We start from the raw sequence: 11,719 nt of genomic DNA, 5'->3' as shown, positions 1-11,719 counted from the left end.
GGAGCCAGCGTCAGCAGCCCCTTAGCAGCGCGTGCCCGCCCCGGCTACGGCAGCTCCCGGCCCGGTGGCACCGGCTGCACCGTGCCAGCCCCACATCTGAGGCAGCATCGACGTCATTGACACGTGTCGATGCGCCCAGGCACCCCAGCTGCCCACCCGAAGCGTACCTTTTGTTCAAGATGTGCCCTGCGCAGCGACACCCGTTGCTCCAGCTTCTGGAGTTCTCTTTCATGCTGTGCTTCTGTCTGCATCTTAATTTTGCTCTGGTATGCGTTGAGCAGCTCCATCTCCTGCTGGAGTTGCAGTCTCAGGGCTTGGCATTCTGCTTCTTGGGCCTCATCCAGCCGTAGCTGTAAGATCATTGCGAAAACAACGTTCAGACAAACCTCTGCTAGTAACTTCTCTGCTCTGACACTAGTGACAAAACGCTCCTCCTTCTCAAAGCCGGGGAGCCTCTGGTGGTGGTGGCAGAATGAGAAAGCAGCAGGGCTTCATAAGCAGCTGCTTCCCCCCTCACACGGAGGCAGAAGCCTCAGAGAAGATCCGCTTCTAAAAGCCCAGCACGTGAGGGGCAGCGGGGAAAGCACGTTCTGCAGGATGCTTATTACAAGAGGGAAAGTGCCACCTGACGCGTTATTTGAAACAGTCCTTACGAACACAACTGCATCGCTAACCATCCAGTGCCGACTGATGGGCCGGCTGCACCCCCACCCCTGCGCGGCTCTGCCAGGGACCCCTCGCCCTGGGGCAGGAGGTGCCAGGCCCTGCACCTACCGCTTGTGAGGCCATCATCTCGTTGATGCTCTGCTCATACTGCTCTGCCAGGATGGCAAGCTTCCTCGTCTGCTCGTCCTTCAGACTCTTCAAAATTGTCTTGTGCTCACTCTTTGGAGTTACTTCCAGCTGGTGATTCTTCAGTGCTTTGTACTGCTTAGTTTGCACTTTGCATGTGTCCTGGAACTGCTTTTTGATCTGCATTTCCATAGCCTGCCAAGGAAGGAACGATGTGAAGAGCACGAAGAGCGTTGGGAATGGCGAGGTTACAGCACATCCAGATGGGCAGGTTGGTGAGAGACAGCCACAGCTCCCCCGCGCCCTGCGCTGCCTCCTGCCCCCGTACCCGGCTGAGCAGGGTGTGCTCCACACAGAGCGATCTAACGAGCAGCGTCCGCTCAGGCCCTGCTTCGGCACTGACCGCGGGCTGGGCCAGGAATGGGATCCACTAAGCCCACCTCAGCCCAGGACATTTTCGTCTTCTACCCCTGCTTCCCACAGGTCACCCAGCCCATCACCTCCCCGCCTGCCTCCCCAACAGCGTTTGCTTTTTCAAGGCCTCCCGTTTTGCTACCTCACCAAGGCCTCCACAAGCTCCCTCCCCTGCCTCGACCATGCGCTGCACAGAGACTGCAGATCTGGGAACTAGCGAGGGTGTGACAAAGTGAACAAAAGCAACGTGCTTTTTTAGCCCTTCAGGGGAACAGAAATGTCCCCTAGCAAGCAGCTCAGAGGTTTCTAATTAACCTGTGGCCAAACTGGGACAGAGCACAGTGCTCAGCACACCCGTGTTCTCTCCCAGTTGACTCTGAAAGCGAGGAAGCATCACCCAACCCCTTTCCATATCAGGGTTTTTGCTGACACCAGCAAGGCCATGAAGAAAGCACAGCTCATCAATAGCAAGTTCTGTAATACTTTGCTAAGCACTCTCCTATTTTACCCAACAGCCTCAAGCAGCATGGCACTTAAAAAACCCACAGTGAGCTCTTTGCTATAACAGCCCCCAACTTTCTTAAACCAGAGCAGCCCTACGCAAAGGGAAGGGATGCAGGGGAGAGCACACGGTGCTGGTGGAGAACGGTGGCTCTGCAGCACGGATGCTGCACAGAGGAGGCAGCAAGCACACAGCCCAGCCTGCCCGGCAGGACAGAGGTTGGAAGAGGAGGAAGGAAAGCTTCCAGCACCTTCAGGTTCTTTGGTTGCTGCCGGAGCTCCATGAAATGCTTCCTGTGCAGTTCCCGCTCTCGCCGCTTGTTGTATTCCAGCTGATTCTCGAGCTCAGTCTGGTGCTGCAGCCGGATCAGGTCCATTCGCAGCTTCTGCAGCGTGTGCAGCTGCCTGTACTCCAGCTCGCGTGTCGACTCATCGTGCCGGATCAGCATGGCATGCTCCATTTCCTTCTGGGTCCGCTTCTTGTTTAACTCCTGCACAAGAGGACAGCAGAGCACAAGACAAAAGCTAAGGAGCGATTCTCTCTGCTCTGAGATGCAGTAGTTGAGTTTGCGAGGCCAGGTGTCCTGGTCACTCCTCTGGATGACATCAAGGACTTGACGTGCCACAGGAAAACACAAACCCATCAGCACGATGGGAATGCTAACAAAGCGGCCACCTAGCACGCATGCATCCATCCATCCCCCTGTAACCTGCACCTCTGGCAGCTCCTGGATCACCCAGGGAGTCTCCAGCAGGTGGCACTGGGACCACACGCAAGCCCTCTGTGACTGCTGAGAATCACAGTCGTTTTTAATAAATACATCCTGGGGTGCTCAGTGCTGGGGGGGTGGGTGGGCTGGGGTGACTGATGGGATCAGGGGCTTTTATTTGTTTGTTTTAAATTACCTTGAGCCCCTGCTAGGAACTGGGAGATGAGGCTTCTCTTGTACTAGGATGGCAAAAGCGGAGGTGAACAGCTCCAACACACCACTCAGGTTAAGAGAACGAATTTAATCTACCACTGTGTACAGGTGGTTTTTGGCCCCAGCTGGTGCAGCACGTTTTTTAAAATGAGGGTACAGCCCAAGCCTCAGAGTTTTGCCATGTGCACAGAAGAGTCCCTGCACAGGGTGCCCTGCAGTCTAGGAAAACCTTCACTGAGTTACAAGCCAAGAAGAGGGAGATACCAATTCTCCCCCGATTACTGCTAATGTTTCTGTCTCAAGGTATCAGCAACAACCTGTGGAGCACGGAGCTGAGTCCAGCTCAGTCAAGCAGTGATTACAGCTGTACCCCTTGCTGGTATTTGGTGACCTTCACAGATGGTCTGCTGGTACAGCTCAGTTTCAGCTCTCAGGTTTACAAACTCGTCCCTGTGCTTCATACTAGGCTAAGCCAGGCACAGTGGGGGCTGCCTTGCGCTACGCATACGTGCAGTGCCCAGCACAGGGAGGGCCCAGTGTTGGCTAATGAGTTTCTGCAGTAGAAGCAAAACAAAAAATCTAATTATTCTGAGTTGTTGCTTGCATGTTGTAATCCCGTTGTAATTCTCAACATCAGCACCTGCAAGCAGGCACTTCAGCCCCTTTGGCTGTTACAACTGCCACAGGTTTAAGCTAGGAGGGAGGGGAAGGAAACAGGGCAAAGTATTTTCTCTGCTTTCTTGGCCATAAGGATGTTGCACATGTTTACATTTAAGCAAAACTCACACCTTGACAGCCAAGATCAAAAATTAGACCTACTGGTGTGCCGAAATAATTTCTCACTTGCGCAATGGCAGGCAGCACACCCAAGAAAGCATATCAGCCCTGGCAGTGAGCCGCAGCACTTGTGCCTTCACCTTAGGACAGGACAACCAGCCTCTCCTGTGCCCGTTCCACACCTGATATCAGCTGACACAGCATGAACAGACACTCCACTTTTCACAAACACTTTCCCATTTGTACAAAAAGAATCTCTGTGGTTACTTAAAACATCAAGAAAAAACATTCCTCAAGTGTTATTTACTTCAGCTGTCCAATCCAGTGAATTTGAACTAGTTAGCAGGGACATTATTTTCAGGAAATAAACGCTTAGATCTTTCTGAAAATCAGGTCTCTTAAGATCTTAAATACAGGAGTTCAAAGGAGCGTTTCCAGATTAAAATACCACACTAGGTAACTGAATTCTGTTCTCATCCCTGCCACAGAGCTTATATGCTGTGATAACAGTGCCCAAATCTGATTTTTCACAGCCATTCATTTTCAGGGTGTCCGAGTTGAGAAGTATGGATGTGATCTGCAAAGCAGCTGAGCAGCCCCAGGCACATCTGAAGTCAAAGGGCAGCAAAGCTCTGAACACATGAAGTACAGGGCAACGTTAAGTATGCTAGAAAATTTGATGGTAGCAGACTAAGTACATGATTATTAGAAATTTTTGATCACTCACTCTCAGCCTTTACCAAAATACCTCCTCATCTGATAGTTTTTATCCAAAAATAACATTCAGGGAGAGTTCAGAAACTATAGTGACTACACAGAAAAACCCACAAGTAAGAATTCTTTCTCTAAAGCGGTATTCGACTACAGGCAGCCTGTAAGGCAAGGGTTAATAACTAATGAGGAAAAGCAAGATGTTGAATAGCTTCTCATTAACGCGTTATTGCCCATTCTGAGCACTAATTTGAACAGAGCCCAGTGGAAAAGCAACATCTGATTATTTGTAGAAAACCAGAACGCAGCCACAAAAGACGACTGAATTTTGGGTGTTCCTTACATTTGTAGCATTTCATTCTGCAACCTTAACAATGTTCTTTTAAGGTTATAACCGGTTCATTACACGTATTTCAACCGTATGAGTTTTCTTTAGCCAGTGAGTAGAACTCCTCACCTGATGCTTTCAGCCATCCCACAGGTGGTCCTGGCACTCAACCTGACACAAACTGCTCTGTGCTGAGAAAGGAGCCCAACAGGATCCCCCAAAATCTCATGCCTAGGAGCTCAGCTGAAGCATCTGACCCAGAGTGGAGGGCCCACATAATGTCTCTGTCTGCAAGTCAATGATGCCACCGCTCCTCAGTTAATAAAAGCAGACACATCTGTGTGGAATATTATTTCCCAAAACATGTTTCCTACATTTTTCTCAGCTCTGCTTAGCAACTGGAAGCATGAAGGTCTAATGTCAGTTGGCAAACTGTTTTACAAACGCAAAGCTAAAACAGTTAAAGAAGTGCTTGGGAAAGGAAGTGAAGAGTGCCATACTTCCCGAATGTTCTGCTGCTCCATCTCGTGCCTCTTGATCATTGTTTTTCTCTTGAAGGAACGGCAGTTTTTGTCATAGTAGAGTCTCTGCTGGCTGAGAAGATGGGCCTCCTCTTCAGCCTGTGTGTGCTGCAGGTTCTCTTTATGTTTGGATATTCTTTCTTGCTTTTCTTTCTTGGGCGTGCTGTGGTCCTCATTCATTTCCTGCATGCACACAGGGTCAAAAACAAGACTTCGCTTAGGATCACAGTGACACAGGACTCGGAGGACCTCCAGTCACTGGCAACTCCTCTGCCATTCGGGTCAGGAAAGGACAAAGTCCCAACTACACCACCAGATACCAGCAGAACCAGATTCATAACCTGGCCATGCCAGGTTGTATAATGATGCACCAAGAGGAGGAGGAAAAAGTGGCCATTAAACACAAACATCTTGGGGGCTAAACATTGCAGTGATGAAAAGACAGTAACACACTGCTGCAGGGGGATGCGCTGGCTGTCCAGGAAAGAGAGCGGGTCAAACCCCTCGGCTCCCTTCCCAGCTCCACACCTGTTTTACACAGGAGTCCAGCTCAGGCTTAAGTTTTATTTCAACAGGACTCATACTAGATTCTCTATTGAATCAGATACCTTGCAGGGCTCCTTGCTACTCACTTTCTCACCTCTACATTCTTAACAGCAGGTTTTTGCAATGTGGTGGGGGTGCTGCGCTTAGGTAATGCAATTTGGGATAGATAAGCTATATACTAAGTTACTTTTTTTCTAACTCAGAGAAGCGATCACAGGGCTTTTAGCTGAGCGGTATCTAAATGGCTGCTCTGATTACTTACAGCTATAGCGAAAAAAAAAAATAAAAACCACAAATGAGGAAAAAAAGGGGAAGAAGAATTCTCTGCGGAGCCCCATTTTCCCTCATCCCCCTTGGTTTCAAAGATTCTGCTCTACAGCAAATTGTGGAGGTACCTCTAGCACCCTTAGAGATTATTCTAGAAATGCTGTCAGATGCTCCCAGTTCCTGAAAGTTTACTTGCTGAGAATCTAAATTTGCTTCCAAGCATGACAGTATCCCTTAAACCCCTGGGCTGGCTGAGGTTTACAAAACAAAAGTCTAGTTCATGATCATTCCACACCCCTTCAGCCCTGAAAATGATGGTTTCTTGCCTCTTTAATCTTTTCCTTGCAAAGCTTGTATTGTTTCTTCTGACTTTCTAAAAAGGTCGCCAGGTCTTTCTTTTGCTGAGCCAAAATCTGTTGCTGGAATTTCTTTTCATCTGCTGCAGCTGCCTTTGCCTGCAATGCATGGAGAGAAAAAGAAAAAAAAAAAAAAAAGAAAAAAAAAAAGAAAAAACCCAAAGAGTGAGGGAGCAGGTACTGAATCCAGCACAAATCAGTCGTCTTTTGTACATTTTTTGGTCTGTCATTCTCCCATCACTGTGCTAGACAAAGCCATGAGTATTCAGCCACATGTGCTGCTTGCACAAAAAACCCATAATGCCCACATACATTTAAGAGTTTCCTCAGCTTCTTAGCTCTCCACCAAAACCTCCCCAGAGGGTGAAACCCCCCTAGTTTACCACATGGATTAACATGCTGATTGTTAAACAGACTGAGTAACAGCAGCAAGCTTTGTCAGTGCCTCAGCCATGAGGTAGAAGCCCCGTCCAAGGTCTCCACAGAGTTTGTCCATCTCTTTTAGCCATCAGTAGCTACAGCCAATGGAGTGCCCATCATCCAGAAGGCTGACTTGTAGCTGTGAAGTTATTTCACAAAATTGGCCAGGACAGCTCCAGAAGCTGTGAAGTTATTTCACAAAATTGGCCAGGACAGCTCCAGACAGTAAGCATACAGTACGCTTCAGAACATGGGTTTTAAGCAGTACTTTCACAGCCTTCTCCTAGAGATCTGGAACGCACCTCTCCCCCCAGTCTTCTTGTACAGCTGGGGAGCCTACTGCAACTCTACTCACCTCTTTCTCCATCACAGCCACTTGCTTCTTGGCCAGCTTCTCCAGCTCAATGGACGAGTTGTTGGCATGCGTCTCCACCTCCTTCTGCAGCTTGAGGCGGTGCTCGTCCATCTCGGCCTTCAACTTGTTTTCCAGGGCGATCAGCTGCTTCTGGTGCTGGCGCCGCATCCGCTTATATCCTGACATCTGTTCCCGCAACTCGTTCTCCTGCTCATGCTCATGGATCTGTCTTGTAACCTGACATCAGGAAAAGGGGAAGAAGTGCTACATGGCCTTCTTCACAGACAAGCTCCTTACCTGTTATCCAGACCCTGCTTTACTGTACTCTTAGAAAGCAACTTTCAGGGAATGCTGTTCCAGGTTTCAGGGGTGCTATTGTTTAATACCACAAACCAGGCCATGAGGTTTCTCTCTCTTGATTTCCACCCCACCACCACCATCTTTAATGAGAATTATACGTGCCTTTTCAGTTACACAGCAGAGAAATGTCATGTTATGAATAAAGGAAACAGCAGGTTGCTTCTGAAAACAACGGTGGCTGCTGGACAACCTTCTTCAGAAACAGGACTCAGATCGTGAGGGTGACATGGACTTACAAGATGGCATCCATTTTAAGAAAACCCCCAACCCACCCATCCTTTCCTTCCTGCCCACCTTACCACGGTTCCAATTCAGTCCCTCAATACTTATTCTCTGCAATGAGTAGCCTCCTTCCAAAATTCTTCTTAAAATTCAAGAGGATGGCAGACTGAGCTCATTCCCTACCGGAACCGAAAGTTTTCTAACAAGGGAACACTGTTCTGGAACTGTGTGATCTTAACAAGATTGATCAGATGGTCTAAGCAGATTTTTAAATCCTGCTCAGCTGAAACAAACTCACAAGTTCCACATTCATTTCCATGCCTAAGTGCATCCATGTGAAAAGAGGAAAAAAACCCAGTAAGGTGTGCCAAAAATTCTCAGAAGAAAATGCAAATGGTAATGCTTCCATTTCAAAAGAAAAAAGAGTGCCCAAGACTGATATTATTTTGTACACAGTTCCAGGAACTTCACGTATAAAGATCTGCTGATATTTTATGATAGACCTGGGAGCCAAAAGCTGGAGCCCTTAGTACACGTGTAGAGCTGCAGTCCCTGATTCTGTACAAGGGGACCTCTCCCTTTCACACTTAACAAGTATGAAGTAAAGAGCTCAGCCCTTTGAAGGTGATCATTGAAGCTTTATGAATCAACAGTCCTCCCTGCAGTCACCAAGAGCCCAGCCTTCCTGATGAATTTCTCTATAGCAGTCAAGAGAAAGAACCAGCACCTACTACAGTACTGCTGTCATTCCAAGGCTGTTTTTCAGAGATCTTCAAAGTAAGTTCAGACGTAGGATAGGATGCACCTACAGACCTGAGAAGGCTCAAGTTCAACAGAAGAGCAGCTGCTTTCCAAAGCAGCAAACCAAGCCCACTTGCTGGCAGCCCTGTGCTTCAGGACTAGCAGCTGATAGGAAGCAGAGATGGAGAGCAAGCTCCAAAATCAACAAGCGAGTTTGACAACACAACCGATGTGTCACCCAAGGCAGACAGCACGCTGCCACCTGTCCCAGCTCAAATGACTACCAACGCTGGGGAGGGGTGTGAAGAGGAGGTTAGGAAGAGCCTTGCACAGCCTTCAACTTGAAACAGATTAACAACAATTTACAGTAAATAATTACCAACCAAGAAAATTATAGCTGGAGTCCCAGAAGAGAAACAAGACATGAAAGGATGAAGTGACTGGATGGCCTCTGTTTTTCCCCCTGTCCCTTCCAAAGACAACCCCAGAGAGAAGACGAAATATCTCATTGCAAATTAAAAAAGAACTAATCTGGCTGTGTCAGACTCCATCACCAGAGAGCGATGATGGTGGGTTCACCACATTAGTGAAGTCAAACATCAACTATGAGGAGGTAACTGTTGATGCATAAATCACATCCTCCTTGTACAAGGAATTTTGGGATGTTATTTTGAAGTTGAGTAGATTAGATGTATACTTACATTTCAGCAACTGGTGTAACAGAGCAGCCTTCAAATGCTTGAGACTAGGTAATGAAACAGACCCAAGCCAGACCCCAGGAACATGTGAGACTGTAGAAACAACTACAGGCAGCACAAACACAGTATTAGCCCTGTGTATTGCTACAGTTCAAAAAGTTGGGGTTTTTTGTTTTCTTTCTTTTAAGTGTAACAATGACAGCTATACTTTGCAGAAGTTGTTAAGCATTTGTAGGAACTTGCACATTTCAGTCAAGTTCAGCAAAAAAAAGATCTCTGACAGAAGCTTCCAGGTAATGAAAGTTTCTCCAAGAAGTCATCCAAGTTAATTAGAAGAGATCGATGTTGGGTAAGACAGGCAAAACCCCAACATTTCACATATGCCATTTACTATGTTAAATGACATATGACTTGCAGAGAACAGACTTGGGCAGGGACTCGCAGAGGCACGGAGCTGCGGTAACTACCACGCAGCAGTACGGATCTTCCTGGATGTGCTATTTTTGAGGCCCGGCCTTCCTGCAAACAGTGGGACGTTCTGCATGGCACACTCCGTTCCAAGAAGTTGGCAGAACAAAGCAAGCAGCAAGAGCATAAGAAAAAATGGATCTAAGACTCCAGTAGCAACTTCACCATTCTCCCCTTTGGCCTAGTTGCTAATGAGATTTAGAATGTGTGCTTGTTTTATTTACAGCAAAAGTACTTAAAACTTACCCTTTTTTTTTTTTCTTTTCTGCTCCTGTGCACCCCGTTTCCAGTTTTTGCTCAGCTTGTCTCTATCAGGACAAGAATTCCATCTTTGAAAGATTTCACATTAGGTCTGGGATATTTATCCCCAACAATAGGATGCAATTACTAATTACACTACTAGCTGATACAGCCTTCCAGTCACAGCAGAAGATGAGACATTAAAAATTCAGAGGAAAACAAAAGCAGCATTTAATTCCTGAAGACAAGAGAGGAGGAAAATGGTAGAGTTGGTGGACATTTTGTAGATTTAATGTCTGCATGTTCATGCTAAAGACCTAATTTATCACCATAATCTCTAATTGAGACCAATACTCTTCTGAACTCCGGCTTTGAAGACAAGGTCTCCAAATGGTGATCTCAGAGCATGGATGAAATTGGAAGAAATTAATATTAGTTACTGAATATACCCAGGTCAGTACCAGAGAAGTACTTCAGACTAAGCATGTCCACACAGGAATGAATGAAGGATTATGGTTTTAGAGATGAAGCCCCTAATGAATGAACAGCTTGAGCGATGATTTTAAAAAGAAAATTTGGGGAAGTTCCAGTAATCACCTTTCTGGTGTCCTCAGACAAAGGCACTTGGAACTTTACAAAGTATTTCATAATCATAATCCCATAGATTATGATGGGAAGAAAAGATGACAACTGAACTGCTCATTGCAAAATTTGTTCTCCACATAACTGGAAAATGTCGGGATGCTTTAAAGCAGAAAACTGCAGTTTCCTGAAGCTCTATCTGAGGCACATAATAATCAAACAGGTCATCAGCAGAACCAGAAAATCTGTATAAAACAGAACAGCTTTTATTAAGGTATGACATTTTCTCAGTTTCTTATCTCTCTGTACCTTTGGCACACACAGAACTAAGAAAAGTGATGCCTTTTCCAACCTACTCCCACAGGCAGTTCACTTGCCATAAAATCCAAACTTTCTCTCTTTCACCCCTCCAAGATTTTTCCTTTACGTAAGGAAGTTGGGCTCACAACTTCTCCTCCAAACCAGTAGCTCTTTACAGCTCCTTTTTCTACATTGTTTAACCAAGATACTGAACACTCTCCTAAAGGTCAGTTATTCTCACCTCTCGATAACCAAACGAAATGCTGAGCTCCTCTTTGCTGGACAAGGCAGAGTATTAAGCAAGATACTGCCAGCAGCCTCTTGCAGCAAGAGAAGAACTTTGAGATAAGAAAGAACAAGTTCAGTATTTTTAGACCAAAGATCTATAAAGGCAGCAGCCAGATGAGTCCATTAGGAGAAACTCAACCATCTGGAATAAAATGTCATTGCTTCAGCAGAAGAGGGTGCAGGAGAACAGACATGATGTAAACGTACCTGGGTTTGGAGTCAGACTACCCTGGTGTCACTTTAATGGCCACATTCAGAGAAGCCTGCTCAGACGTACCTAGACATTTGGCTTTGCAGACCCAGGATGAGATCACATTCTTTTGCTGGCATTTGGATTTCAAAAAGAATGCCAAGGTCTTCGACAGAATCCACACTACCCACTCTTTCTATGAAGTTTTAAATATTAGGTCATTTCATCTGAAAACTGTAAAAGCAGCTGTTGAGGAAATGCATGAGGTGGTGGGCAGTTAGGGGGCCAAGCACGAAAGACCTCCAGAAATGCAGGCTGATGCACTTCTGCACATACTTAAAAAACACCTTTCACTTGAAAACGTTGATAGGTGTAGTCTTACCAACATGCAGAACCTCTACCCTTCTTTTAAAACACAGCTTTCTGAGCTTCAAGGCTTAGATTTCTAGTGGTAATTTTTAATTTATGGATCACTGATAGTCTGCAAAATAAGATGGAGATGTAGTAGGGACCTGATCTCCATTTCAGATACTAACTTTCACTGCAACAGCAGAAATATGCAGCGCGTTTTCCACCACTGTTCCAAGTGAGTGATGATTACTGGTGCCACAAGAATGTCATTGCAACAAAAACCCCAAACAAACAAACAAAAAATAAAACAAGGGGGGAGAAGGGAGGATATTGTTCTACACAATGACCAAAGAGAAAGGCAGTCCAGG

The 11,719-nt window shown here is 46.4% G+C and overlaps 1 protein-coding gene across 2 annotated transcripts in view; it reads right to left on the bottom strand.

Moving 5' to 3' along the window:
• TAOK3 (TAO kinase 3) overlaps positions 1-11,719 on the bottom strand; it is a 93,426-nt gene that overhangs the window by 1,179 nt on the left and 80,528 nt on the right. For both annotated transcript variants that reach the window (XM_009642843.2, XM_035898414.1), the window contains exons 15-20: positions 6,912-7,148; positions 6,107-6,235; positions 4,947-5,150; positions 1,959-2,198; positions 775-987; positions 168-350 (exon numbers count right to left, since the gene is read on the bottom strand). In XM_009642843.2, the coding sequence (XP_009641138.1) occupies positions 168-350; positions 775-987; positions 1,959-2,198; positions 4,947-5,150; positions 6,107-6,235; positions 6,912-7,148 (1,206 nt within the window). The remainder of the gene's footprint in view (positions 1-167; positions 351-774; positions 988-1,958; positions 2,199-4,946; positions 5,151-6,106; positions 6,236-6,911; positions 7,149-11,719) is intronic.

The sequence above is a fragment of the Egretta garzetta genome, unplaced genomic scaffold (genome assembly GCF_000687185.1).
Source record: "Egretta garzetta isolate BGI_Z169 unplaced genomic scaffold, ASM68718v1 scaffold7, whole genome shotgun sequence".
Lineage (NCBI taxonomy): Eukaryota > Metazoa > Chordata > Aves > Pelecaniformes > Ardeidae > Egretta > Egretta garzetta.
Note: the sequence above shows the minus strand (reverse complement) of the source record. Positions and strands in the feature narration are given on the sequence as shown.